The 25,882-nt window shown below is 56.5% G+C and overlaps 1 protein-coding gene across 1 annotated transcript; it reads left to right on the forward strand.

The window, feature by feature from the left end:
* Positions 1 to 10,286: 10,286 nt before the first annotated feature.
* NUMBL (NUMB like endocytic adaptor protein) lies at positions 10,287 to 24,171 on the forward strand. Its single transcript, XM_056847472.1, has 9 exons — positions 10,287 to 10,293; positions 17,715 to 17,845; positions 18,180 to 18,254; positions 19,689 to 19,763; positions 20,057 to 20,197; positions 20,661 to 20,865; positions 21,611 to 21,892; positions 23,316 to 23,477; positions 23,573 to 24,171. Exons 2-9 carry the CDS (start codon positions 17,720 to 17,722, stop codon positions 24,169 to 24,171), a joined length of 1,665 nt encoding a protein of 554 aa, XP_056703450.1. The 5' UTR covers positions 10,287 to 10,293; positions 17,715 to 17,719.
* The last annotated feature ends 1,711 nt before the right edge of the window (positions 24,172 to 25,882 follow it).

Consider the following 25,882-nt stretch of genomic DNA (forward strand, 5'->3'; position numbering starts at 1 on the left):
GAGACTTTGCATATTGTATTTATTAATCGACATCAAATATTTATAAAGAAATGTGGGGGATTCCCCCCCTTCATTGATTCAATTAGAGTTACCAGGAGCAAAGGGGGCTTTGAGGCACTTAAAAGGGGTGGGGAGTCATATCTGCATACCAATGGATGTTGCAGTTAATATTGCCATTCAACAGAAGGTGACGAGTCGTATCTGAGGCAATGACAACTCCTCCATTCTGGCCTTAGCTGCATCCTCATTCTGAGGCCTTTGGGTGAGCCGTGACTTTCACAGCTGCAGGTCCCCATCCCACATCTGTGTCTGGTCTGCTACCAGCAATAGGTCGGGTGACGTGTTACCGCTTAGGGCCCCGTTGACGGGCAGGGGGGGTTACGGGTTCCAAAAGCATGTGGGCATTGATGAGCTGTGCTGTGTCCACCTCCCCCCCCCCCCACTGCCAGAGGCTCACACCAGCCATTCCTCTCCCCTCCGGCCAGTTCTCTTTGGTTTATTCACAAGGCGAGGGGACAGGCAGGTCCGCCTCAAGAGCAGGCGGTCGGCGCTCCAGGTGGTCAGAGCCCTGAGTTCAGCTGCTCTCCCCCGAGGCTCACAGTCCTTTATCTCCCACTCTCGAGGCTGCAGGGCCAGTTCAAGGCACTTTGTCAGCCCGAGCAATTGACCTCTGTCTCCTCCCAGGCCTACACCACCGCCAGCCAGCCCCAGGCTGGGAAGGGAAAGAGCAAAGCACTGGTGCCTTCCGCTTTGCACTGCTCAGACAATCACTGGGGTGGCTTGGCTGGAGAGCTGCCCTCCCAATGCTATGGATGTCGATCGGATGGAAGTAAGTGGCGCTGGGCACTCTTTCACCCCTCCGAGGAAAGGAGGGGGGTGGGTTAAATGTGGTTATGAATAAGATATAAACACATCTCCTTGACTTCTGCTGGAGCTAATGGCAGATACATGCCAATCAATACAGGTGGGGCTCCATTACGAACACGCTCATTGATTTTACTCAAATGGGCCAGGCCTAAAGGGAGCTGGAGTGCGCCAACGGACCTTCGTGGGCGTTGCCCCTTCCTGCACACAGACAGGGCTGCTGGGGCCCTGCTCTGGAGCGAGCTGTTCCTGCTATGGTTGTTTGCTGCAAGACACGCAGGTGTTTTCTGCTCTGTTTGACCTGCGTGTGGCAAAGGAGCTCAGTGGGAGAGGGGCTGGCAGTTCTGTTGCGAGGGCTTTTCATGGCGGACACCTGGGGAGACTGAGCACCGGGCAGGGATTGCCCAGGGTGGCCTCCATTGTGCTATTGCTAGTAACTGGGGGGGGCGAGTTTCAAACTGCGTTTCCACAGGGACAGGATTAAATTGGCACCTTTTGAACAAAGCTCAGGGTTTCACTGCCATGTTGGTTTCCCAGAAACAAATGTGCTGTCTTTTGCATGGTTATCCCATCCCTTCTCCATGGAGGTGATGTACGTGGTTCTCCTATGCTCCATTTTGCCCCCATAACAGCCCTGGGGTGAGACTGACTGGACCAATCTCCCCTGCCCTGCTGAGCTTCAGGCCCGCACAGGGATTTGAACCCTAGATTCCCAGCGAGTAGTCTGACACTTGAACCACCTCTGCCCCACACTAGTTCTCAATTGATCAAATGAAACTCTCCATTCAGCTTGTACATTTTGGTGATCTGGGGACTAAGCCCCGCCCCTGGCCTCCTTACTGCCTTGGCTGCACTAGCAACCCACGAATCAAACAGCATTACTCCTCTTCCCTGATTTCCCCAAAATAATTATTTCCTGAGAAGGTGGAGAAAGGAAGGATTGACCTAGACTTTTGTTATGTCCCAGTCTGTTGCCTGGGGGGTGGGGGGATTGGCAGGGTTCCAGAGGTTCCGGCCGCTCCACTCGACATTTGCTGCTTTCCCAAGGGATCCAATCCCACCCTGCCCTCCATCTTCTTGCTGAGTGCCCAGCATGACAAACCTGCCCTGGCACACGTTCACTCTTGAGCACCAGGTTGGCATGGAACCTGCAGCTGAGCCATGTTCCCCAGCCAAGCGCTGAATGCTGTAGCATCGCTGGCAGGAGTATTCGGGAGTAGCTTCGATCGATGGGCAAAAGCCCTTAGTGCAATGCAATCAAGAAAGCAACCAGCATTCGGAGTGGCCTGTTCTCTTCGGGCTGGCATTAGGAGGGTGGTGAGAGCAGGAATTTGCTAGAGCTGCAGCTTTGCTTGGTAGGAGGTGTGCCCCCCCCCCCATCACCTGTATAGGATTGGAAGAACACTTCTGGGCATGTGGCTAGGGAGTCTCCCCTGCCCCCCCCCCTGCCAAGGATGTGGTGTCCAACAGTCAGAGTCTCTGGCTTCGTGGCTTTCTGCAAGAGAGGCAGGACTGGGCTGCTCTGAACCACAAGAACTCAAGTTTGGTGCCCAGAGATGTAAAAAATGCTTGCTTGGCCAAGAGCCAAGTAGGAGGGGTCTTTCTTGCAAAGTGTTTTGGGCTTCAAAAGAAAGAGAGGGGCCGACAGGGAGCCTGGAGAAGGGCCTGCGGTGCTTTGGTGAGGTTAGCAAAATGCCGGATGAGGTCTCAAAGGCCAGAGGAGGGCTGAATTCCAGTTGCGGGGGAGGGGAGGCAGGGCCAGGACTCAGGCTCTCTCCCTTGCCACCCCCAGTATCTCCCCCTGCTCTGGCTGCTGAGATCCCACCCAGCACTTCCTCACATACATCCTCCAGGTGTGGAGGCAAAAAACGTCCTGGGACTGGCAGCGATTCACCCTTTCCGCATACTGAATTTTGGCCGCGCGGGGTGGGTCCTTGTCCACATGGAACACACAGTCTGCAAGAGCCCTCAAGCATCTGAAGGGTTCATGGGTATGACCAGCCCCAGAGAATCTCTCCTCCCCACCCACTATGCACATGGACCAGGGGCAATCTTGCCAGTGCTGGCCGGCCTCCTTGCCTCCAGAAAGGACGCCATCAAGGGAACCACAGCGTTGCTGGCAGTGGCATTCTCACTGGCAGCCAAATGTTGCTCTCATCTACTCTGAAAGGCCCCCAAAAGCTTCTCAGAGGCTTTAAAGGCTTTGAACAGCTGTCTGGGTGAAGATTCTGCAGGCCCTTGAGTGTGTGGTGATGCCCCTAGTCTCAACGTGGGCACGCACAAACCTCTCCCGTGCCTCCTCTTCTGCTGGTGGGCTCTGTTCCCCCACAAGGGCTTCCTGTTATCTGCTTTGGACTATTTGCTGGCCTGGTTTTAGCAGCTTTTGGACAGAGAAGGGAAAGGTACAGAGGAGGCTGAAGTTGGTTCCTTATTCCCAGTTCGTTCCCTATTCCCAGTTCCTTATTCACATTTCCTAGTTCCTGAATGATTTTGAGGACAATTCACAAGCTCTGCACCCCAAAATATGGATTGGACCACCACATATCATACACCCCTACATTCAGGGGACTGTGCTCTTCGAGATGGCGCATGCTGGGTCCTGGTCCAAAGTCCGGTTCTTGTGCCAGCGGCTCCCAGGTGGCGTGACTCAGGACAGATGCACATACAGACACTGCACCCCTGCAAGAGGACATATAGTGGTTCTCGGTCCACACACTGGTTCTGGTATCACCTGTTTCTATTTGTGGTGGCCCCTGAAAATCCTGTATTGTGAAGAAATGTTGGGGACGTTTGTGAGCCTTCTGCACCCCAAAATTAAGTTTTGAGCACCACATATCATACACCACATATCATACATTCAGGGTACTGTGCACTTCAAGGGGGTATGTGCTGGGTCCTGGTTCAAAGTCCAATTCTTCTGCCAGCTGCTCCTAAGTGTGGTGGCTCCAGGACAAATGAGAAGTTATCAGCTCCCTTAGCATATGTGTTAAAGGTCTACTTGCAGGCCACTTAGTAACTGACAGCAGTTACCTCAGTAATTACAATTCTATTCAGGGATCTTGGAATCATTCCTTCTTCCTGGGAAAACTCCCCAAAACCATTTCACTCATCTGGAAATGTATAGTGAATACTTAAGAGTACTTTTTCCGAATAATCTGGGTATTGTGCCTCTCGGTTTCTATCACCTGTCCTTTCTAACTAAATGTTCAAAGGTAATCTAAAAGATAGGACATTTTGGAGGACTTTCATTCATAGAGTCGCCATGAGTCAGAAGCGACTTGACGGCACTTAACACACACACAATATAAAAGCAATCAGTTGCTGTATATCAGTCATGCACCTAATGTTCCTTGCCCCATCTGGAGAATAGACTGACATTTCCAGGGACAGTCAATAAAAAGTATCTGAAACAAGTATGCAGTTCCAATTTTGTATGATTTATTATTTCATGGTCCATATACACTAGGCTCACAGCTAACTGTATTGTCAACTTCCTAGGCATCATAGCCACCAGTGGCCAATGGCATGTAAATATATTTTCTAGTATTTTCTTGTTCCTTAAACATAAGGGCGTAGCCTCCTTGGGGCTTTCAAAGTTAGCTCCCAAGAAATGTCCCTTACAGTTTCTTATTCAAATTTTCCATGGCTTTGGACCAGGACACAGCAAGTGCCTTCTTGGAACCGGTGTTTGGACCGGGCACCGCTGTATGTCTTCTCGGAGGGGACAGTCTCTGGAGTGTGGGGATGTGTCATTTGGGGATGTGTCATTTGGAGTGGTCCAAAGATTATTTTGGGTCACCCCACTTGGGAGCTGCTGGCACAAGAACCGGACTTTGGACCAGGACCCAGCAAGCGCCATCTTGAAGAGCACAGTCCCCTAAATGTAGGGGTGTATGATATGTGGTGGTCCAATCCATATTTTGGGGTGCAGAGCTCCAGTTCCTTATTCAAAACCTGTTTGCAGTACAGGTTTCTGGGGGGGGGACCCAAAAAGAAGCCACAGGTGCCAGAACCGTTGTTTGGACCGGGCACCGCTGTATGTCTTCTTGGAGGGGACAGTCTCTGGAGTGTGGGGATGTGTCATTTGGGGTGGTCCAAAGATTATTTTGGGGTGCAGTGTCTGTATGTGCATCTGTCCTGGGTCACCCCACTTGGGAGCCGCTGGCACAAGAACCTAACTTTGGACCTGGACCCAGCATGCGCCATCTCGAAGAGCACAGTCCCCTGAATGTGGGGGTGTATGATATGTGGTGGTCCAATCCATGTTTTGGGGTGCAGAGCTCCAGTTCCTTATTCAAAACTTGTTTGCAATACAGGTTTCGGGGGGGACACCCAAAAAGAAGCCACTGGTCCCAGAACCGTTGTTTGGACCGGGCACTGCTGTATGTCACATGCAGCTGGGCCCTGCCAGGCAAAGCCCCTCCTAGAGCAGCACCAGCATGCCACTGCCCACATCTCTCTCCCAGGCTCCTCTTCTGCTATGTGCCATGCAGCCCTTCCCAGCTGGGGTTTATGTAGGCAGCCTTTTCTGGGAAAAGGAACCACGGTGCTCCAAAAGGGAGCTCCTTTTCCCACTTCAAGGACGTGCAAAAATGCTGTGGCAGGCCGGAACTTTCCTCCTCCCTCCCACCCACCCCGTTGGTACAATTCCCTTGATGATAGTGGATGGTCTTCATTCATTTTGCTCCAGATCCATGTACAAATGGGACCCACCAACACACACACACACACACTCTCTAGCCACGACTGGACCCTCACTTGGTCTGTACGGAAGATGACCTGGGCCTGGTTCAGCCTCAATCTGGAAAGGCAACGGGAGGGAGAGGTCAGCCCAAGGTCACTGACCTAAGGCGGGGGCAGGGCTGCCCATGGGCCCAGAGTCAGACTTCTGGCCCCCAGGATGCCGAGAGTTGTGCTGCTGCTGGAGATAACCCACCCAGTCATGTCTTCCCGCCAGTTAGTTATTACACAGCTTGTTTATGAGATTCTACCCTGCTTCATGTACTGTGATGCATAATGAATGGCCAAGTTGCTGAGCCACACCGGCCACAGGGGAGGCCATGGCCTCCGTTCCTTGCTCCCCACTCTTGGGATCAGGATGCTGGTCTCAGTGGTCCAGACAGGCCAATGCACATCACCTCTCCTCTCCCAAAGCATCACAGGACTTTGCTGGTGCCCTGGATGCTTTCTTAACCCCTTCGGCCAGTGAATATGTGTGTGTGTGTGTGTTAAGTGCTGTCAAGAAGTTCTGACTCATGGCAGCCCTATGAATCAATGTCCTCCAAAACGTCCTATCCTTAACAGCCTTGCTCTGGTCTTGCAAACTGAGGCTTCCTTTACAGAGTCCATCCATCTCTTGTTGGGTCTTCCTCTTTTCCTGCTGCCCTCAATTTTTCCTATCATGGTTGTCTTTTCCAGCGTCTCTGGTCTTCTCATGATGTGACCAAAGTACAATAGCCTCCGTTTAGTCATTTTAGCTTCTAGGGTCAGTTCAGGCTTGATTTGATCTATAACCCATTGTTGTTGTTGTTTTAGCTGTCCATAGTATCCATCACTCTCTTCTCCAACGCCACATTTCAAAGTGACTATATCCAGGGACTATAAAATGCCCCACATGGTATTTCATGACCATGGGACAGGGCGGGGGGTGGGGAGAGGATCTGGTTACTCTTGGCTAGGGCTGGAGCCCTGGCAGGGCAGAAAGCCTATCAGGGATTGCAAAGGGATGGTGTGTTTATTTCCAAAGCGTCAGTGAAAAAATTCTTCCTTGCCTTCCACTCTTGAAGGGAACCAGCCCGGTGCCCGCTGCAGTGGAAACACACTTGGGGGGGGGGGTCCATCACAAAGGCAGCAGGAATGCTGAAATTCGGGGCGTGGCGTGGCATGAAGTGGTCATTTGCAGTGATAAGTGACTAAGATTTTTAGATCTTGTATTTCACTTAAAAATACATTATCTAATTTAACCAATTACCCCAAGCAATGATACAAACTTTGAATTAAAAAAATCCTTTTTATTATAGTTACTTCAGTAAAAAAATGAAAAAGTAAAATATAAAAACACAAAAATATATGAGAGTTGATTACATGAAAAAGTATAACATAGTCTAGCAAAATAGTATAGATCTGGATACAGGTACACAATAGACAAATTCAAAGTTACATACCCATCAAAGAGTCATGTTGGGAAGCCTTTCCCAAACAGCATACAGGCATAAATGGGAAGAATCTCCAACTTTTCACAATTTCAAGCCCCTTTATATACCCTTTCAGAGGTCAATTAATATGAGAACCAATGAGAATAGCTTTGGAAATCAGTAGAAATTGTTATGAGAATCTTGCAATATTCTCAGACATCAAAAGACAAAAGCTATTGTATCATTAAGACAAAACTTCCCCAATAAAATACCTTTCCCAATCTTTGATCTCCTGTCAGACAAACAGATGACATAGGAATAACACCCAAATATATTCCTTTCTCAGAATAAATGCTCAATTTTCACACTTTCATCTTCAAGGCTTATTAACCACAAAAGACAAAGTTGTTATTCACATTTGACTTGAAACCACGAAGGCAAAATAAGTCATTATCATAATAAACTTGAAAGCTAGGGAAAATAATTCAGAAACCATGAAAACAGACAGACTTGTTTTCCACTAACTTGGATATCAGATCAATGCTGCAGTTTGTCAATAATCTATACTTTTAACCTGGATGGCCCAGGCGAGCCTGATCTCATCAGATCTCAGAAGCTAAGCAAGGTCAGCCCTGGTTAGTATTTGGATGGGAGACCTCCAGGGAAAACCAGCGGTGCTGTGCAGAGGAAGGCACTGGCAAACCACCTCTGTTAGTCTCTTGCCATGAAAACCCCAAAAGGGGTCGCCATAAGTCGGCTGCGACTTGACGGCACTTTACACACGCATATTGAAAACTACAACAGATGCATTCCCAGCCACCCCCAAGTACAAAAGAGCCATGCTGGATTTGTTTATTGAAAACCTGGATCCGACCTTTCCCCCACCCCAGGCCTTGCACCAGGGAGTGTGGTGGTTGATGGGCCAGATGTGGGCACCGTTCTAATCCCAAAGATTGGTGGCTCTGGTGTGTTCAGGGCAGACTCTGTTTGGCACTCTCAAAAGACCAGGAGTTGAGCCGTCCAGCCCTTGGGGCTGTACATCGGAAGCCCCCGGTCCCCTGCCTGCCTGCCACCGGGAGGCATGAAGATTCTGCACTGGCATTCACCCACGGGGCTTCCTACAGGCAAGGAGCAAGAGAATGACATTCTGCACAGGCGCCCCGCTGGCACAGGCCTTCCTTCCACCCCCAAGCCAACAAGATGGCACTAGGGTTGTACCACACACACACAAAAAAAAAATCAGTAAATTTCGGGCTCAGATTTATTGGGCCCGATTTTTTTTAATGTTTTTTTTTTTTTGTAAACCCAGAATAAGCCAAATACCAATACCGGTAAAGGGGTATTTCGGCTTTATTTCCAGGTGTACCGAAACATTCGGCTCCATTGTAGTCTATGGGGATTTTTTTCAACACTCCTGTGGGGGCATTTTTGGAGGCAGAGTCACCAAATTTGCAGCATGGCTGCAAGGGACTTGCCTTAGAAGGTCACCGAAGTTTGGTGAAATTTGGGACGGGGTCCAATTTTAAGGGCCTGCAAAGGGGTCGCATCCTCCAGGCATTTGGAAGCAGAGCTGTCCATCAGTTTTCAGGTTCAGAAGGTCAGCATTGCTGAGGACTGGCAGAAAGAGCCGACTGGCAGGCTGGCGCCTCAAAGTCTGAGAGCTCCCTTCATATCTGGGGCACATAGCATGATGTCCATGCAAATTAGCTTCCAAACTGAGGGAAAAGGCTTAAATGCAAGAAAAATAAGGCACGGAAAATATTTGTTTTGGTGGCAAATGACATCCTGTGAACCGTCCTTTATTATGTGCATCAAAAATCTGATTTCAAGAGATGGTCACGGTGTGGGGAAACAAAGCCTGTAGTCGGGGTGGCCTTCAGTTTGAAAGCAGGTTTTTCTTGGGGGTTCATATCAGAGCCAGCTGAAATATCAGCCACGGGCGCTGTCTGAAGGAGACCGCTCATTTGAGCGGGTGAGGGAGGCATATCCCTCCGGACGGGGCTTGGTGAGCCCTGTCTTAAAAAAAACAAACTCTTATGCTTGATCCATATCAATCCCTTGAATGGTTGGTCAGACCAAGTTGGCTCTGATTACATGACCCTGACCTCAAAAGGGCCCCAACTATGGGGCTCTAGCAAAACCAGACAAAAAAAGAGAGAGAGAGAGAAAGCTACATGCATCTGAGTAAAGGCAAATAGCCAAACCTGAAAAAGCCAAAAATTTGGCTTTTAAAAAAAGGAATTGCCTATTCTGTTTGGTAGAGACCCCCAGGTTTTGGCATTCGGTAAAACCAAAACCCGAATACTGCCCAGACGGCTAATTTCAGGTTTATCTTCGGTTTGGGTATATCGGTATGCGCAACCCTTGATGGTGGCTGTAGGCAAAGGGCTCAAAGCCCCCCACCTCTCTGTCCCACAAGTAGCGCCCGCAGCGCTGTGAAGGGGGCTAAAGGCAGCAGCAGCAGCCTCAGGACTCGATTTGCATATGCTAAACCGCGGGGACCAATGGCGTGCCAGGGCGGCGAGGGGAGATTTTGGTAAATAACACGGTGCGGGGAGAGGGGGGTCGTTCTGTTTGCATATTCATGAGCACAGAACCAATGGGACGCGAGCAGGCGGGGAGGGGGCGGAGAGGCGTCTGCATTTAGCGGCGGGGGTCTCCCTACATATTAATGAGGCTGGGCGGGGCCGGGTGGGCACCCGCGCCCGGGAGGGGGGCGGGAGGCGCGTGCGTGCATCACTGGGACCGAGTCTCGGGCGGAGGCGGCCGTGGTGGTGGTGGTGGCGGGGGTCTCGGGGGGGTCTCGGGGGCGCGCCGCGCATCGGGCTGGGCTCCCCGTGGATGCCGAGCCGGGAGGAGGCGTCGCCCGAGCCGGAGCCCCGCTGCACCCGGGTAAGGGGACGCGCCCAGCCGGGGCTCGGGGCGGCGGGGGAGGGGGCTGCGGGCGGGGGACCCGAAGGAAGTTGCGCCGCCAGAGATGCCCCCCCTCCGAGGACGCCCCCCCGTCCTCCTCGCTGGCTCTTCTCCCCAACAAAAGCCGAGCGGGCCCCCGCCCTGCGGGAAGCCGAGCGGCCGGGGCCGGCGTGGCACGTCGGGGGAGGGGGAAGGAGGCGCTCCAGGAGCGGGCGGCGAGCCTGGGGGGTGGGTGGCGGTGATGGGGGGGTGGGTGGCGGTGATGGGGGGGGTCTCCGCGTACCGCGCGGCGGGGGAGGCAACGCCGACAGGCCCGGCTGCGGGAGGAGCGCACTCGGGTCTCTCCCTCCCCGCGCGCCGACCTTGGTCCGGGGGAGGGGGCTTCTGGAAAGTTGATCCCCAGCCCCGCAACGACCCACCCCCCCGGCCGGTCCCGCCGTGGCCGGGCTGCGAGCGGCGGCGCTGTCCGGGCGCGGCGCCCGATGCCCGGGGAGCCCGGCCCGGTTGCTTCGCGGGGTGCCCGGCCCGGCCGCGGCGGATCGCAGCCTCCCTCGGCGCCGCTTCCTTCGGGGTCCGAGCCCGGGGGTGGGCCGAGGGGCGGCCTTTGTTTCCCGGGCCTTGCCGCAGGAGGGGGCCGCCAAGGCCCGGACGCCGCCGCTGGACGCTCCGGTCTTGTCCGGAGCCGCTCCGGTCCCCCCGCCTGCCCCCTTGGGGCGAAGGACGCCCTCCGGGGCCTTGATGTCCGGGGAATGGAGGGCCGCGCCTTTCCTTTTGCACCAGGGGACGGAGGGAGGGAGGGCGTTGTGGTCCAGAAAGCACTCTGCACGTGCTCAGAGGCGCCCTCTGCCCTGCTCCAGAGCTGAGGCTTGGCCTGCTGCTCCGCCCGCTTCTCCCGGGCCCCCAACCACCTGGGCTGTTGCTGCCTCTGCCAGCGCCCCAATCCCGGCCTTTTAGGGCCCGGGGGGCGATGGCGGGGGGCTTCTGGTGTGTGAGCCGGCAGCGCTGCCTTCTGCAGGCGGCCCGCTGCTGCCCGTCCAGGACACCCTTCCTGGCGCTGGGGGTCTTCTCCACTACTACTGGGGGTGACAAGGTCCGGGGGGCGGGGGACCCTACCCGTCCAGCCCCCCGGGGTTCTCCTGCTGAGCTGGGGGAAGGGCCTTCAGCATCCAGCCAGCCTCTAACCAGTGAGTCAGTTGGCTGGGGCTGGGACAGCACTGTCCAGGTCTTGGTGAGGAAGGAGTGTGAGAAGAATGCACTCTGCTTGTGCTCAGAAGAACCTCCTCCGCAGGCCTCCTGAGTGGAACGACCCAAAGCTGCCTCTGAGCTTGGCCATTGTTCCCTGCCTGTCTGGGCTGGCCGGAAAGGGCAGTCGAGTCCACCGACTTCCCACACTCCGGCCCAGCCGGCGGGGAGCCGAGAAACCAGCGGCACTTATGGACTGCCCGTTCCCAAGCCCCAGTTAGCTCTGGAGGGGCTCCGTACAGCTGCTGCCGCTTCCTGGTGTCTTCCTGTGGTGGGGGCGGGTGGGGTGGAGGAGCAGGGCTTTTTTATTTAGTTCATTTATAGTCTGCCTTTCGTGCTGAGACTGGGCAGGACTCCTGGGTTCCCTCCAGGAAAGGGAAGGGCTTTGATTGGATTAGATCCTGGAGGGGAAGGGAAGATCCGGTCCCCCCTCCCCAGTCTGATTTTGCATTTTGGAACAGAAGGGACACAGGAGTCGAGTGTCGGGTTGCTGAGTCATCTGTTCTGCAGCCTTTCTTACGTTTGCAAAGAGCCGATGCTGGCCCCGGTCTCAGTCTTCTAGAATCATAGAGTGGGAAGGGACCACCAGGGTCATCTAGTCCAACCCCCTGCCCAATGCAGGAAATTAACAACTACCTCCCCCCACATCCCCAGTGACCCCAACCCTCCCCCCACCATGCAGGATCCCACAATCAAAGCACTCCCGACAGATGGCCATCCAGCCTCTGCTTAAAGACCTCCAAAGACGGGGACTCCACCACCCTCCGAGGCAGCACATTCCACCATCGAACAGCCCTCACCGTCAGAAGGTTCTTCCTAATATTTAGGTGGAATCGCTTTTATCTTAGTTTAAATCCATTACTCCGTGTCCTCATCTCTGAAGCAACAGAGAACAAGCTAGTTCCCTAAGGCGGATCAGTCTTGTGCCCGTTTTGCGGGTGAAATGAGGTTGGCAGTGGCACAGCCAGGCTGCTGGTGGGGCTGGGAGTTCTCTTCTGCCTCCCAGTAGGGGGGCCGTGGGGCAAGACCTCATCAGTACCTGGCCAGGTGCAGGGGATGCCTTCTCCAGACTCCAGGGCTGGCCACTGACTACAGATGTCTCTAGGCATTCTCTGCCATCAGGCAGTGACCATCATCCGAGGCAGGATGCGGGGGTGGGCGGGCCACGGGGGTCTCTCTTCCTGCTCGGCCTGGTCTCCTAGGAGTCCATTAGGCAGAGCAGGAACGGCTTTCTCCAGAAAGGACCCAGCAAGTCGCCCGTGTGCTTTGAGAAGCTTGGGTTGGAATAGGCAAGAGCCCCCTCCCTCCCCAGACATCCTTTGGGAGAATCATGGCTTACCCAAAGTGGGGGTGCTGTACTAGTGCCCTCCCCCCACACACACACACACGAACAAACTTTTGTGGGTCGGAGCATTTTTAAGGGAGCCATTGGGTAGCATCTGGTCTTTCAGTGAAGCCCAGTTTAGCAGGCTCAGAACTGGTGTGGAGGCCCAGGCTGGTACAGACCCTGCTTGCTGGAGGGGGGTGCCCAAGGGAGAGGGACCGCCCTCGTCCTCAGTGCATTACATGTTGCTCTCTTGAGTCCAGAAGAGCCTCCCTGGCCCTGGGAAAGGTGTTCCCCTCGCCCCAGGGGCTTGCGTGCCAGACGGTTCAGCTCAGCTGATGGCATTTGGCCTGTGCTGTGGTTACTCTGTGCGGATTTGGGGCTTGGAGGGTGAGGAGGAAGAAACGGGCACCTTTCCAAGGCACTGTGGGTGGCGGGCCTTCCGTTTTTCATCCGCTTCTTGGCAATTGATCTGGAGATTGGAGGAGTGGGAAGAGCGGCTCTTTCTTGCACCAGCTGGGAAACGCTTGACATGCCGGTGGCAGAGCAGGAGGGAGGGTGAGGCGGTGCCCAGTGAGAGAGGTGGACGGATTCTGGACCGGAGCTGGGAGCGAGTTGTGGTGCCAGCTGCATGCCGGGGGAGAGTGCAGCTCAGGGACCCAGCCCCATCTCTCCAAGCCCTGCATTTCGGGAGGTGCCGCTGATGGAAACTGCAGGCTTCTCCCCCAGGTAGAAGGGGCTGGTGGGGCTCTCCGGGAAACAGGCGGATCTACAGAGCTTTGGGGCAAGATCTGATGTTCTGGCAGGCAGCCGGAGCTGGAGCGGGACTCCTCCCTCTGCCTTCTCCGGTCAATGGGCAGATGATGCTGCAGCTCTCAGGACACTAAATGCCCCAGGAAGCCAAGAGTGGCCGGAGCTCTTTCTGTGGAGTGAGCGACTTGGAAGACCAGCTAGTTGAGGACAGGCTGGGAGAAGAAATGGAGCTCACCTGTTCTGGGCCAGAAAAGTGAACGCTTTGGGCTGGCTTCGTTTTTAGGGGTGGGGGTTGCACATGCATGCATGCCTTTTCAAGGGAGGACTCTGGGTTTCTTTAACTCTGGCTGCCACCTTCATTCTGCCCTTGAATTTGGTTCTGAGGTTCCTTTTTCTGCAGGAGGGAACTACACTGGGAACTGTTCTTTGGGTGTGTTCAGTGAAACTCCCGGGGCTCAGATCTCCTTGGAGACCCTCTCCCCCCTTCCCAATGTGTGCACCTCTTGCCAAGCAGGTTGGGGTCCTGTGAGTTGGCACAGGGTCGGGGGCGGCTATTAAGTCTCCCAGTGTCCAAATGCTGGCATTCCATTAATCGCACAGCAGCAGCCTGCCCTTCTTGGATGCCCCCTTCCTTGGCACAGGGCTCTGCATGTTTTTCCTTCGGGCTTGGCTCCCTTCCTCCCCACTACAGGCCTTCCCCAGGGCCCGGCCTGGGCATCTGCGGGCCTGAGAGACTCTGTCAGGAGCACCTCTGGTCTGTTGTGTCCAGCCTAGTGAAAGGGTGGGCATGCAAGACCCCACCCCAGTGTGGCCCTGATTTGCATGAGGAGCGCCTACCCCTTCCCCTCTTCAGGGGGTCACCTCCAGCAGCATTCCTCCCAGGCTTTGGCCTGTTTCAAAAGCCAGGGCTTGGCCCTCGAAGAAGGGAGTGGGGCATGCACAGAGCGCCTGTCTTGGCTGTGCCCAACACCACCCCTGTGCTGTGGGCACATGCATTCTTTGGTACAGTCCCACCAGTAGTGGTGGGGGGCTTGCATGAGTGAATGAGTCCTCACAGCCTCACATGAAGCTACCTTCTACTGAACCAGACCCCTGGGTCCATCAAAGTCAGTATTGTCTGCTCAGACCGGCAGCGCCTCTCCAGGGTCTCAGGCAGGGGTCTTTCACATCACCTACTTGCCTAGTCCCTTTAACTGGAAATGCCGGGGATTGAACCTGGAACCTTCTGCATGCCAAGCAGATGCTCTACTACTGAGCCACAGCCTCCCCACCCCCCGAGAATTCTGCAGTCCCTTGGACTGGTGGAGCTTCCCAGTGGAACTGGCTGAATGGCCGTTCTTATGAAAGCCACAGATTTGTCTGAATGTGTGAACTGAGCAGTCTCGGAGCCACGATTTAGGGCCAAACATCTGCAAGACCCCCCCCCCAACAAGCACACACCCATCCACTGGCCAGGTGAGTGTTCCTGGAGAACTTGATCTGCGCCAGGCCCCCTTTCTTTTGCCACGCCTCCCCTTTTTCAGGGGTGGCTGGGATGGGACCCCAGCCCCCCAGCTTGTCTGAGAAGGGCTCCCATCTGCCCAAGCAGTCTCTGCAAAGCCCCCAGCAACTGTGTCAATGAAGCAGGGAGGGGGTTTCGCTCTGGCAGCAGCTGAGGAAACAATTCCCCTTTGGCCCAATGTTTGCCCGACTCAACTCGAGTCCAGCTGGTGTGTTGGAACGGGGCTGGGCTGGGCTGGGGGAAGGGGGGAGTCAGGACACACACAGCTGTTGGGGGCTCCCCTCCAGCCATTCAGTGGCAGCTGTCTCCCTCCCCCCCCCCATTGTGGGGGGCTGCCACGTTGCCCTTCTGTTCCCACTAGCTCTGGAGCAGCCGTTGCAAAGGAACCTTTGACTGGGGTGAAAAGCCGGCTGCCTTCAGCCCAGGCCTTAGAAATCTGTTCCTGGGGTCTCCATTCTTTCCTCCTGCCCCACCTACACAAGAGGGGTCAGAGTAACTGGGGGCTGGACCGGGGAGGCGCAGTTTGCCTGGTGTTGGGATCCTTTTGTGTGTCTCTGCAGTGTGCCATTGAGGCAGGGAGGGGCCTTGGGCTTTGGGAGCATTGTGGGGCACAGGCTCAGCACAAACAGACCCCCGAGTTGTCATCTGTGGGGAGATTTAAGGGCTGGACCATCTGTGGGTTGGGCGCGGGGGGGGGGAAGTAGACAGGCTGCGCTTGGGCCTTGCTGATGGGGGGGAGCTTCCCTCTAAGCACTTCCATACGGAGTAGACATGCAGAGTAGGGCAGGCTGGTCTGAAACAGAGTGAGGGCTTTTTTTGCGGGAGGGCTGGGCTGGGGGAAGCCCTTCCGAGGCCTTGCCTGATGTCAGCGACCCACAGACCTTTTGTGGGACCATGCGTGCCTGTGGGGGCGGGGGCGGGCGGAGACTGGAGAAGACCCGGAAGGAGCTGGCTCTGTTGAGCAGCGTGCCCACTCCCCACCCTAACCCTGCAACCTGGCAGGATCCTGGGTGCAGCAGGGCGGGACCCGTAGTTGGGCCCCGATCCTTCCCTCCAGGGCTTCAACATGTGCCAGAGAACGTGGGGAAGCGTCGTGGGGGGTGGGTGTCCAGCCGTTCTGCTGAGCTGCGGAAGACCCCCTCCCTGCCAAGGAGGGTATGAAGGACGCTGGCCTTGCTTAGCAGGCAGGTGGATGCTTGGCTCCCCCCCCCCCCATCCTGGCAATTGCTTGCTCTTCCGTGGGCCTCCCTGGGGGGAAGAGGGCAAGAGAGGGTGCTAGGAGCTGTCCTGCCCCTCCCAGTTTTTAAATTACATTTTCCTCTCCTCCAAGGAGCTCAGGGCGACACACACACCGGCCCATTTTATCCTCACGGTAGCCCAGTGAGGTGGGTAAGGGTGAGAGAGGGAGCCAGTGTGGTGTAATGGTTAAGAGGAGTGGGCCCTGATCTGGAGAACCGGGTTTGATTCCCCACTCCTACACATGAGTGGCGGACGCTAATCTGGTGAACTAGATTTGTTTCCCCACTCCTCCACATGAAGCCGGCTAGGTGACCTTGGGCTAGTCACAGCTCTCTCAGCCCTACCTACCTCACAGGGTGTCTGTTGGGAGGAGAAGGTAACTGTAAGCAGGTTTGATTCTTTGTTAAGTGGTAGAGAAAGTTGGCATATAAAAACCAACTGTTCTTCTTTTAAGCAGCTAAAGGGTATTTAGGGAGCCTCCAAGCCAGGTGGGCATTTGAACCCAACTCTGCATGGTCCTCCGTAAAGCCCTGCGGGGTCACGCCCGGGTTCAACTGGCCTGGCTAACGGGAAGGTCTGGGACCGCAGCCTTGGAGCACCCCTTCCGTTGCTGCTCTGTGGCCCCCACCAGGAGACACAGCACCAATGGGCTGCTGCAAACCTGACCTGAAGCTGAGAGTCAAGTGCCTCACTTCAAGGGACCCCCTCCCCTTCCCCCCGTCTTCATGCAGCACTCATCTGGGCCCTTGCACCTGTGAAACTAGTGTGGCAGGAGAGGGCAGCATTGCCTGCGGTATGTGAACGAGGTCTGGATTGCCAAATTCCTTGCCTGCTCAGGCATTGTGGCCCTTGGCTAACCCTTGCCCTCCTGGCTGACTGGGGAGGGGGTGAGGAGCAGCTGCCAGCTCCTGGATGCCAGCTGGCATCCTTTCTGGTCTTGGCAGAAACTCGGACATGGCGGCGGTGTGTGAGGATGAGGGGGGCACCGCCTGCCTCTCATTCCCTCCGAGGTTCGGCGAGGTTCCGACTTGTGTCCTCGAACAGAGAGCTCAAATCAAGCCAGGACCTGGGCCCGAGCCCTGGCAGTTGATGCCGAGGCAGTGTGAAGAGTGCTTCTGAGTGTGTGCAGAGTGCCTGCGCTGTTGAGGGTTTGAGGGAGGCTTCTGGGCTGGAGAGCCTTGTGTTGCCTTCATAGCTACATCTTGACATGCTTGCGTGTTTTGTTTATTTTAGATTGAGACACCCCAGTTAAATCGGAAAGGGTGAGATCAAAGTGTGTGTGGGGGGGTGGAAGATGGTAAAAATAATCCTTCTCCCCATGCATTGGGACTGCTTTGATCTTGGCAGCATGAAGCTTGCTTGAGACACAGAGGAAGGGGGTAGGAGGCTGCATGGGCGTGCCCCCCTTCGGCTGACAGCCCGCCCGGGGTTGCACTGGTGCCTGTTTCCAATCTGGGCATGCGGGATATTCAAGATCCAGAAAGCTTTCTGGGAAGAGAGGGGTAGGAGACGAGCGGCCCCTCCCTGGCCGGCCATCATTAGTGGCCCCTCCCCGAGTGTTCCTCCCTCCCTCGGAGACAGGCGGCAGCGCACCCTGAGGTAGAAAGAGGCTCGATCCAGCGTAGTTGCTTCCTGGAGCTGGTGTGAGGTCCCCGGAATCCTTTGCTCCTTCGGTGGGGTCTCTGCCGCTCTTGGCAGTGATGCTCAGCTCTGCCCCCTTCCACCCACAGGCCCACGGGGGGGTCAGCAATGAACAAGCTGCGCCAGAGCCTGAGACGCAAGAAGCCAGCCTACGTCCCGGAGGCGAGCCGACCTCACCAGTGGCAGGCGGATGAAGAGGCCGTGCGCAAGGGGCGCTGCAGCTTCCCAGTCAGGGTGAGTGGCGCTGTGAGTGGCACTGGGCACGGGCCGGTTGCTGGGCAGGGTGGCACTGGCCCGGCTCTGGGGTGCGGAGGGCTGCCTTGGGCAAGTCACCCACCCGTCTCTCTGAGGCAGTTTTTCACCTTCATGTTTTCTGGCCTGGGATCAAGGAGAGTGCCTCTAAGAATGTGCAAAATGCGCTTTCCTTGCGCATCGGCTTCAGTCCTCCACAGCCTTTTTGGAGGGAGGCGATCTCTTGGAAGCGGCTGTGTGAGATTCACACTTGCATCTCTGGGGGTGGGCAGAGAGCAGGAGCTTGTGCTAACCCCCCTTCCTCCCACACACACAGTATCTGGGGCACGCTGAGGTCGAAGAGTCCCGGGGCATGCACGTGTGTGAAGAAGCTGTGAAGAAGCTGAAAGCGGTGAGTGAGAGCTTGTGCATGTTGGGGGTGTGTGTGATGGGGCAGGTGTTGGGCAGGTGACGGGGCTCTGGCTATCTTCAGGACACATCTGGCATCTTCCTGGAACACGCTGTGGGTGCGGCAAAGAGCCCTGTGCTGTTTTGTGGGAGCCAAGGCAGGCTGGGGGCGGGCAGGGTCAGAGTCCGACGGCAGAAAGCCGTTCGTGAGACGGTCTCTCTTGGTAGCACCCCAGCCTCATTTCAGGCACCCCCCAAAATTTGATTTGCAGTACATGGTGAGACTTCAGACCGTGGCGTGTGCGCGGGCAGCCGGACTTTGTGTCTCGGTTGGACGCAGGTGGGGCTGGGAGGGCCCGTGGTGGGGCCGGGCACCTGACTTCCCTGACTGTGGCAAGCCAGGACCAGCCCTTTCAGCCTGTGCGACCCCCCTAGGGACCTCTCCTTCTAGATGGAGCCTCTGCCAGGAGAACAGGGGCTGTTGCCGCAGCCTCCCCCCCACCCCCGGCAAATTTAAAGGCTGGACCAGAAGCCATATTGCAGGAGAGGGACGGGAAGGGATGCGGGAATGCCGGAGTGTCCAGGGCCAGCCTTTCTCCCCCGTTGGCCTCTCTTAGTCCAGCTGAAGAGCGTACTTTCTCTTGCCTGCTGAGCCCTCCCTTGGCCCCCCGCCTCTCTTGCTGCCCCTTCTCTTTGGTGCTGTGTTTCTGCCCACCCTTCTGTGGCCGGGGGTTCAAGGGCTGCCATCCTGCAACCTGCCCCTGGACAAGGAGGGGGGCCCTTGCTCTCCGCTGGACCTTTCACATCCGTCCAGCCAGGCTTGACTCATTCACACACAGTGGTTTGAGATGCGCACCTCTGAAGGGTCATGTGTGAATCAGCCCTGTTCAGTTGTGCAGGCGGTCAGTGCCACGGGCTCTCTGTTGGTCGGGCTCACAGAGCTGGCTCCACCGTGTGCCTCTGAAACCAGGGAGGGGCTGTAGCTCAGTGGTAGAGTATCTGCTTGGCATGCGGAAGGTCCCCGGTTCAATCCCCGGCATCTCCAGTTAAAAAGACTAGGCAAGTAGGTGATGTGAAAGACCTCTGCCTGAGACCCTGGAGAGCCGCTGCCGGTCTGAGTAGACAAGACTGACTTAGATGGATCAAGGGTCTGATTCAGTATGAGGAAGCTTCATGTGTTCATGTGAGAGGAGCAGCCAAGCAGACTGACGTGCCAGCATGTGGAGCCCAAACTAGAAGTGCTGGAAGCCCCCTAATCCTAGGAGGCTAGAAATTGGGTGGGGGCTGCAGTGAGGGGCCTGGTGAAAGGGAGCGGCCGTGCCATGGGGTCTGGGGGCTTCTGCTCCTGCTCCCTGCCCCAAAAATCCTCCTCACGTGCCTCAGTTGGGGCTTTGTGTTGCTCCCCCAGGCCAAGCCGCCCCTGTCCTTGTCCCCACAGAGTGGCCGCAAGTCGGTGAAGTCCGTGCTGTGGGTCTCGGCAGACGGGCTGCGTGTTGTGGATGACAAGACCAAGGTATGGAACAGGAATGACCGGAATGGGGCAGGGGGGCAGCCAGGAATGCCTCTTTTCAAGCCTCCCGGTCAAAGGGAGCCATGTGCTGCCGCCGGGACCCTGAAATTGCCTCCCACCCCCACCCCCTTTTGGCTTTCCAGTTTGTGAAGGAGTAGGTGGAAATGACTAGTGCATGGCAAGGGAGAACATGTGCAGAGTGCCTTTGCCCTCACCTCTGCGCCTGCTGGAGCTGCCGCTTTCTCCCATCAGAGATGAAGGGGCCGCCTCTCCCCTTTGCTATTCCCCCACCCCAGGATCTCATTGTGGACCAGACGATTGAGAAGGTCTCCTTCTGTGCTCCGGACCGGAATTTTGACAAGGCCTTTTCCTACATCTGCCGGGATGGCACCACCCGCCGCTGGATCTGCCACTGCTTCCTGGCGCTGAAAGATTCGGTGAGTGGCACTGAGGAGGGCACATTATGGGCCCCTCCCTGGCACATGCAGTATCAAGGCTTGGATCCTTGCCCCTCTGGGGGGAGCCACACCCTGCCTCTGCTTGGGTGAGGGGAATACTCAGACAGACAGAGTTCAGCTTGGCTGTACCCGTCCGTTGGCATCGATTGCCTGTTTGAACTCAACAGGTGTGTCCGTACGGCAACCCTAAACCCACTGGACTGTAGTCCGCTTCAAAAGATCCCAAGCCCACCGAGCTGATTCCTCACACCCCTTCCAAATGCGTGGCCTCCTTTTCAAGTGGTGTGTTTTTACTTGTTTCAAAGACCTCTGAGTGCAGCCCAGAGATCTTCGGTGGGACTCTGACCTCCCTCTTTGGCTGGTGGGGGATCCCTCACAGACCCCCCCTGCTGTGCTGTATTGCTGTGACCACCTGCCTGTGCCCTTTGCCCCCTCCCTCCAGGGTGAGCGCTTGAGCCACGCCGTGGGCTGCGCCTTCGCAGCTTGCCTGGAGCGCAAGCAGAAACGGGAGAAGGAGTGTGGTGTGACGGCCTCTTTCGACGCCACCCGCACCAGCTTTGCCCGGGAGGGCTCCTTCCGCTTGCCGGGCCCTCCGGCCTCTGCTACCCGCTCCTCGGGAGCAAGGCCCCCACAGGATAGGAAGAAAGGTAGGAACCCCCCCCCCCCCGCATCTCCAAGTGGGGCTCTGTTCCATCTTCCCTCTTGGAATTTTTGCAGCTGCTGGGGGGCTCCCCTCATTCCCCTTCTTAACAACCCCCTTGAGGAGGGAGGTCCATTGCTCTTCTGGCCCCCCTGGATTTCTATCTTGGTTTATGTTTCAGCTGGAAGCTGCTGGGGGGCGCATTTTCTGGGTGGATTATAAATGTTCAAAGCAAGAAAACATGACATGGTGTAGTGGTTAGGAGCGGTGGAGTCTGTTCTGGAGAACCAGGTTTGATTCCCCACTCCTCCACATGAGCGGCGGAAGCTAATCTGGTGAACTGGATCTGTTTTCCCCGCTTCTCCACATGAAGCCAGCTGGGTGACCTTGGGCTAGTCACAGCTCTCTTAGAGCTCTCTCAGCTCCACCTGCCTCACAGGGTGTCTGTTGTGAGGAGGGGAAGGGAAGGTTGATTGTAAGCCGGTTTGAGTCTCCCTTAAGTGGTAGAGAAAGTTGGCATGTAAAAAAATTGCAGCAGCAACTCAGGGCTTTTGAACCTAGACCTTGAAATCCATGGTTGGTACATGCTCAATCCCTAGAGTGAGCATTGGCAGGATGGGGGGTGGGGGAAGAGAAGCATAAAATGTCAAAGTGGAAGGGATTTGGGAGCTGGATGAGGGGGGCTGTTGTTTGTCGGCGGGTGATCCGGGGTGCAGCCAATGACACCTGGAGTCTCTGTCTTCCTCTTGCAGCTGAAGCCGCCGTGGTGCCCGTAGCCGCTGCCCCAGCTCCGGCCCAGCCTGGCAGTGCCTCTCCTCCTCAAGGGGCCACCTCGCCAGAGGAGAAGGCTGAGGCGGGGGGCCCGCACGCCATCCCGCGCCGCCATGCCCCCCTGGAGCAGCTGGTGCGGCAGGGCTCCTTCCGGGGCTTCCCCACCCTGAGCCAGAAGAACTCGCCCTTCAAGCGGCAGCTCTCCTTGCGGCTGAGCGAGCTTCCCTCCACGCTGCAGCGCAAGGCCCTTGCGGGGGACACGGGTGAGAGCCAGCACTGGGGGGCGCAGATGCTGGCTTTGGGGATGGGGGAGACCCCCCCCCCCGAAAGCAGCTTCTCTTGCAGGCTGGTTCTCAGATTGGAGGGTCTTCCTGGAGGTTGAAAGCCTTGGTTGTTATGGGGGGAGCAAAGAGGAGAGCCCCACCTCTCCTTCCTAAAGGAGGAGGCATGGCACACAACACCCCTGCAAAGTGCTTTATGTGGGGCTATTTATGGGAACCACAGTGGCCAGGTCCCCTGGAAGGGGCGGAGTCATGGCCAGGACAGCACCCAGAGAGGTGCACTGCTCCGGGGGGTGGTTCTGACTTGGCAAGACCCAGGTGCTGGATCTCCGGGCTCCTGAACGTGCGCTGGTGCCTTCTGCCAAGTCAGAGCGCCCGCTGGGCTCTCTCCCGTGAGTCTTATTCTCTAGGGGCTGAGGGTGGATGTCTCTCCCATTACTCACTGCCTGATCCTTTCAACTGGAGATGCCAGGGATTGAACCTGGGACTTCCTGCATGCCAAGCAGATCCGCTCTCCCACTGAGCCACGGCCCTACCCCAACCATGCAGAGGCCAAACTGGCTTCAAATGAGCCAGCGTGGTGTAGTGGTTAAGAGCGGTGGCCTCTGATCTGGAGGACCAGGTTTGATTCCTCACTCCTCCACATGAGCAGTGGAAGCTAATCTGGTGAACTGGATTTGTTTCCCCACTCCTCTACACAAAGCCAGCTGGGTGACCTTGGGCTAGTCACAGCTCTCAGCCCCTCACAGGGTGTCTGTTGTGGGGAGGGGAAGGGAAGGCGATTGTAAGCCTGTTTGGTTTTTCCTTAAGTGGTAGAGAAAGCTGGCATATAAAGACCAACTCCTCTTCCTCCTGCTCTTCCTCCTCTTCTCTATCCCAATGGCCTGGAATGCCCCTGGGGGGTTGCTGACTCAGTAATGGGTCCCACAGAAGGGGGAAACCTTCTCTCCTTAGCCTCTTCATATTTTTATGAGTTTGGCCTCACTCTTTTTATGATTGTTTAAAAACCAGGCTGTAAATATGGTAAGTAAATGAGGCAGGGTCAGGGAGGAGAAGGCTGGCTCTGGCTTGAGGCTTCTTGTCTCTGTATGGGGGGGAGCTCCTCTGCATATGAGGGTTGAGGGGACCCTGATGGTGGGGGACAGCAGGCATGCCCTTTGCCCTGGTGAGCCTCTGTTGGCCTGCTCCTGAACCCGAACCCAGGTGAGGTGGAGCTGTGGGACGTGGCCCACCACGGCAGCCCTGAGGAGGAAGGGGGAGGCCCCTTTGGCCTACGCTGCTGAGCGAGGAGAACCAGATGGGGATGCTGGGAGCCCTGGAGCTGCTGCTGTGTCACAGGGTGGGGAGGGGAGCCCACTCCCACCCCCTCTGCTGAGCCTGCCTTTCCTTTCCACCCCCCCCCCAGTATTGGAGCTGATCTCTGCTGCCAACGGGGACTCGGACAGCATCAGTGCCCAGGGCGACACATGCTTCTCCCAGCCAACAGGGGAGCCCCCCGGCGCTGCCCCCGCCAATGGGGCCATGGGCAGTGCCCCTGCTGCGGTGCCCACGGAAGGAGGAAGCACAGGTATGTCCAGCCTTGGGGCCAGGAGGCCCCTTCCCTCCCCTGTCCTTCGATGGTCGGCTGACTCCACCATCCCTGCCTCCTCTTCCTCTCTGCAGGTCCCGCCGCATGGTCAGACTCCTCCGTGGGAGCCCCGCCCAGCCCCCCGTTCCAGCCCGGGCACAAGCGGACACCGTCGGAGGCTGAGCGCTGGCTAGAGGAAGTTGCCAAGGCGGCCAAAGCCCAGCAGCAGGCGGCGGTTGCCGTAGCGGCGATGCCCGCTCCTCTGCCCGCCTTTCCTCTGGGCTATGACGCACCCGCCCCGCCCATGGGCGTGTTCGTGACGCCGGCTTTCATGCCCATGGGCCCCGCCTACCCATCAGGAGTGCCATACGCCGCTGTCCCCAGTGTGCCGGTGGTGGGCATCACCCCCTCGCAGATGGTGGCCAATGCCTTCTGCTCTGCCACGCAGACCCCTGCCGCCACCATGGGGGCCAAGGCCAGCCCGTTCCCACAGAGTCTCCTGGGGCCGGCGCGGCCCAAGCCCAACGGGATGGCATGGCCCCCCGAGCAGGGGCAGCTGGTGGCGCCCGCCCCACGCCAGGAGCCCCCAGACCCTTTTGAAGCACAGTGGGCAGCCCTGGAGGGCAAGGCCCCTCCCTCCGCCCCCAAGCCCTTCTCTGGCGACCAGCAGAAGACCTTCGAGATTGAACTGTGACCCTCCCCCCTGTAGTGGCTGGACAAGGCAGACCCCTCCCGGTCATTCCCCCAGCCCCCTGCTTTGGCAGGCCGACCCGGCCACCTCCAGCCCACCGAAGGGCCCAAGTCCTGCCCCTCTTTCCGTAACCCTCCAACGACTGGGTGGCCAAAGCCCTCCGAGCAAGAAAATGCTTGTGGTGGGGTGGGGATATGTGCACATGCACAACATAACCAACCAACAGGGGGTTGGTTACCTGGGGAATCCTCAGGATTTAGACTGGACGTGTCTCAAGGGGGTTTCTGCAGTGGGGATTGGGGAACCTTCCCCCTCCATTTGTGGGGCGCTGCCAGTGTATTTCCTTTTCCCTCCTCAGTGTGGGCGAGGGGAATAGGGCGGAGCGGGCACAAAGAGGTCCTCTGGCATGAAATGCTCAAATTCTTGTGAGGCAGCCAGGGGGAGGGGGGGATGAGGCCAGCTGGTCTGGTGCCCATTCATCTGAAACCCCTGCCCCTGGCAACTGTGCTTCCCTGTTTGGGCTTTGTGTGGTACCTGAGAGATGCTGAAGACTTCGTTGATGTACATTTAGGGGTTTTCTACTTGTGGGATTTCCCCTCCCCCCATTTAAAGCTGAACTCAAGCCCTCCCCCCAAGCAATAGCTTAATAACTGACTTCAGGACCACCCTGCACCACCACTTTCAGGGTTTTTCTTTCTGCAGTCCCAGACAGTTCCCCCCACCTCTTCCAAACTGCGCTTACAGAACGGTCTTCGGTGTACCCCAACCCCTCTGGCAGGGCAGGGCGTTCCCTAGACCTGACCCCCTCCTCTGCCTGGATCAGAATGGGGTTGGGGAATTTCCCTGGCTGGTGGGAACTCAGCAAACCTCTGCCGGGTGGAGGGCGACTCCCAACCAGTGGGGGGGGGGCGGGACCCCTGCAGGGGTGAGGGGGCTCCTTCCCGCTCCACGGTCCAAAGCCCCAAGGGGGAGGGGGAAGGGAATGCAGAGCTTGGGGGACGGGGACGCTTTTGGAGAAAGATCTCTCCAGCAGAGTTCAATTCAACACTGCCTGGGGGAGGGGGGGGAGACTCATTTCAGTATTGCCCAACATTCCCAATTGCGGGTGCTGCTGAATTTCAAGACGGAAGGGGATCTCCCCGTGCATAAATAATTCAGAAAGTAAATTTACATTAAGAAGGGTTTGCATCCGATTTTAGAAACAACTGACTATCAAAACGAGATTGCACCTCCAATTGAAGCTAGTGGGAAGTGTGGGATTGAGGCATGGTCTGCGAGACAAGTTGTAAGTGGGAGGGTGGGAGGAAGGGAAGAAGACTGGTGAGGTGCAGTGGGGGAGGGGCATCTATGGCACGTGGCAATAGCCACCCCCCACCCTGGAGTGGGGGCATTGATGTCCTGCCCACCCTGTCTAGATGTTGAAAACGGGGATAGTATTTTCTATCTTATTTCCAAATGTTTTGTATCAAAGATTCCCTCATATTTGTATTATATAATAACAAATAAAGCCAATAATATAAGAGCCCACATTTTGAGGTTTGTTCTGGTTTCTATGGGGAGGCGGTGGGGGTTTTGGGATAGCGACTTCTTTGGGGAAATAAAACCAGAGTAAGAGACTTGCTGGTGGAGGTTCGGGGGGGGGGGTTCTGTACAAACTTCTCTGTTCTCCTTCCCCCCCACACCCCATAGCCCAAATTTCTGAAATGCTTCCATT

This window comes from Euleptes europaea, chromosome 3 (assembly GCF_029931775.1).
Source record: "Euleptes europaea isolate rEulEur1 chromosome 3, rEulEur1.hap1, whole genome shotgun sequence".
NCBI classification, from domain to species: domain Eukaryota; kingdom Metazoa; phylum Chordata; class Lepidosauria; order Squamata; family Sphaerodactylidae; genus Euleptes; species Euleptes europaea.

What these genes read in the sequence shown, in the direction of transcription:
- NUMBL (XM_056847472.1), top strand. Translation starts at nt 17,720, where the DNA reads ATGAACAAGCTGCGCCAGAGCCTGAGACGCAAGAAGCCAGCCTACGTC. An exon ending in GCTGCAGCTTCCCAGTCAGG is followed by an intron (nt 17,846 to 18,179) that starts GTGAGTGGCGCT and finishes CCACACACACAG; the next exon opens with TATCTGGGGCACGCTGAGGT. An exon ending in CCCACAGGATAGGAAGAAAG is followed by an intron (nt 20,866 to 21,610) that starts GTAGGAACCCCC and finishes TTCCTCTTGCAG; the next exon opens with CTGAAGCCGCCGTGGTGCCC.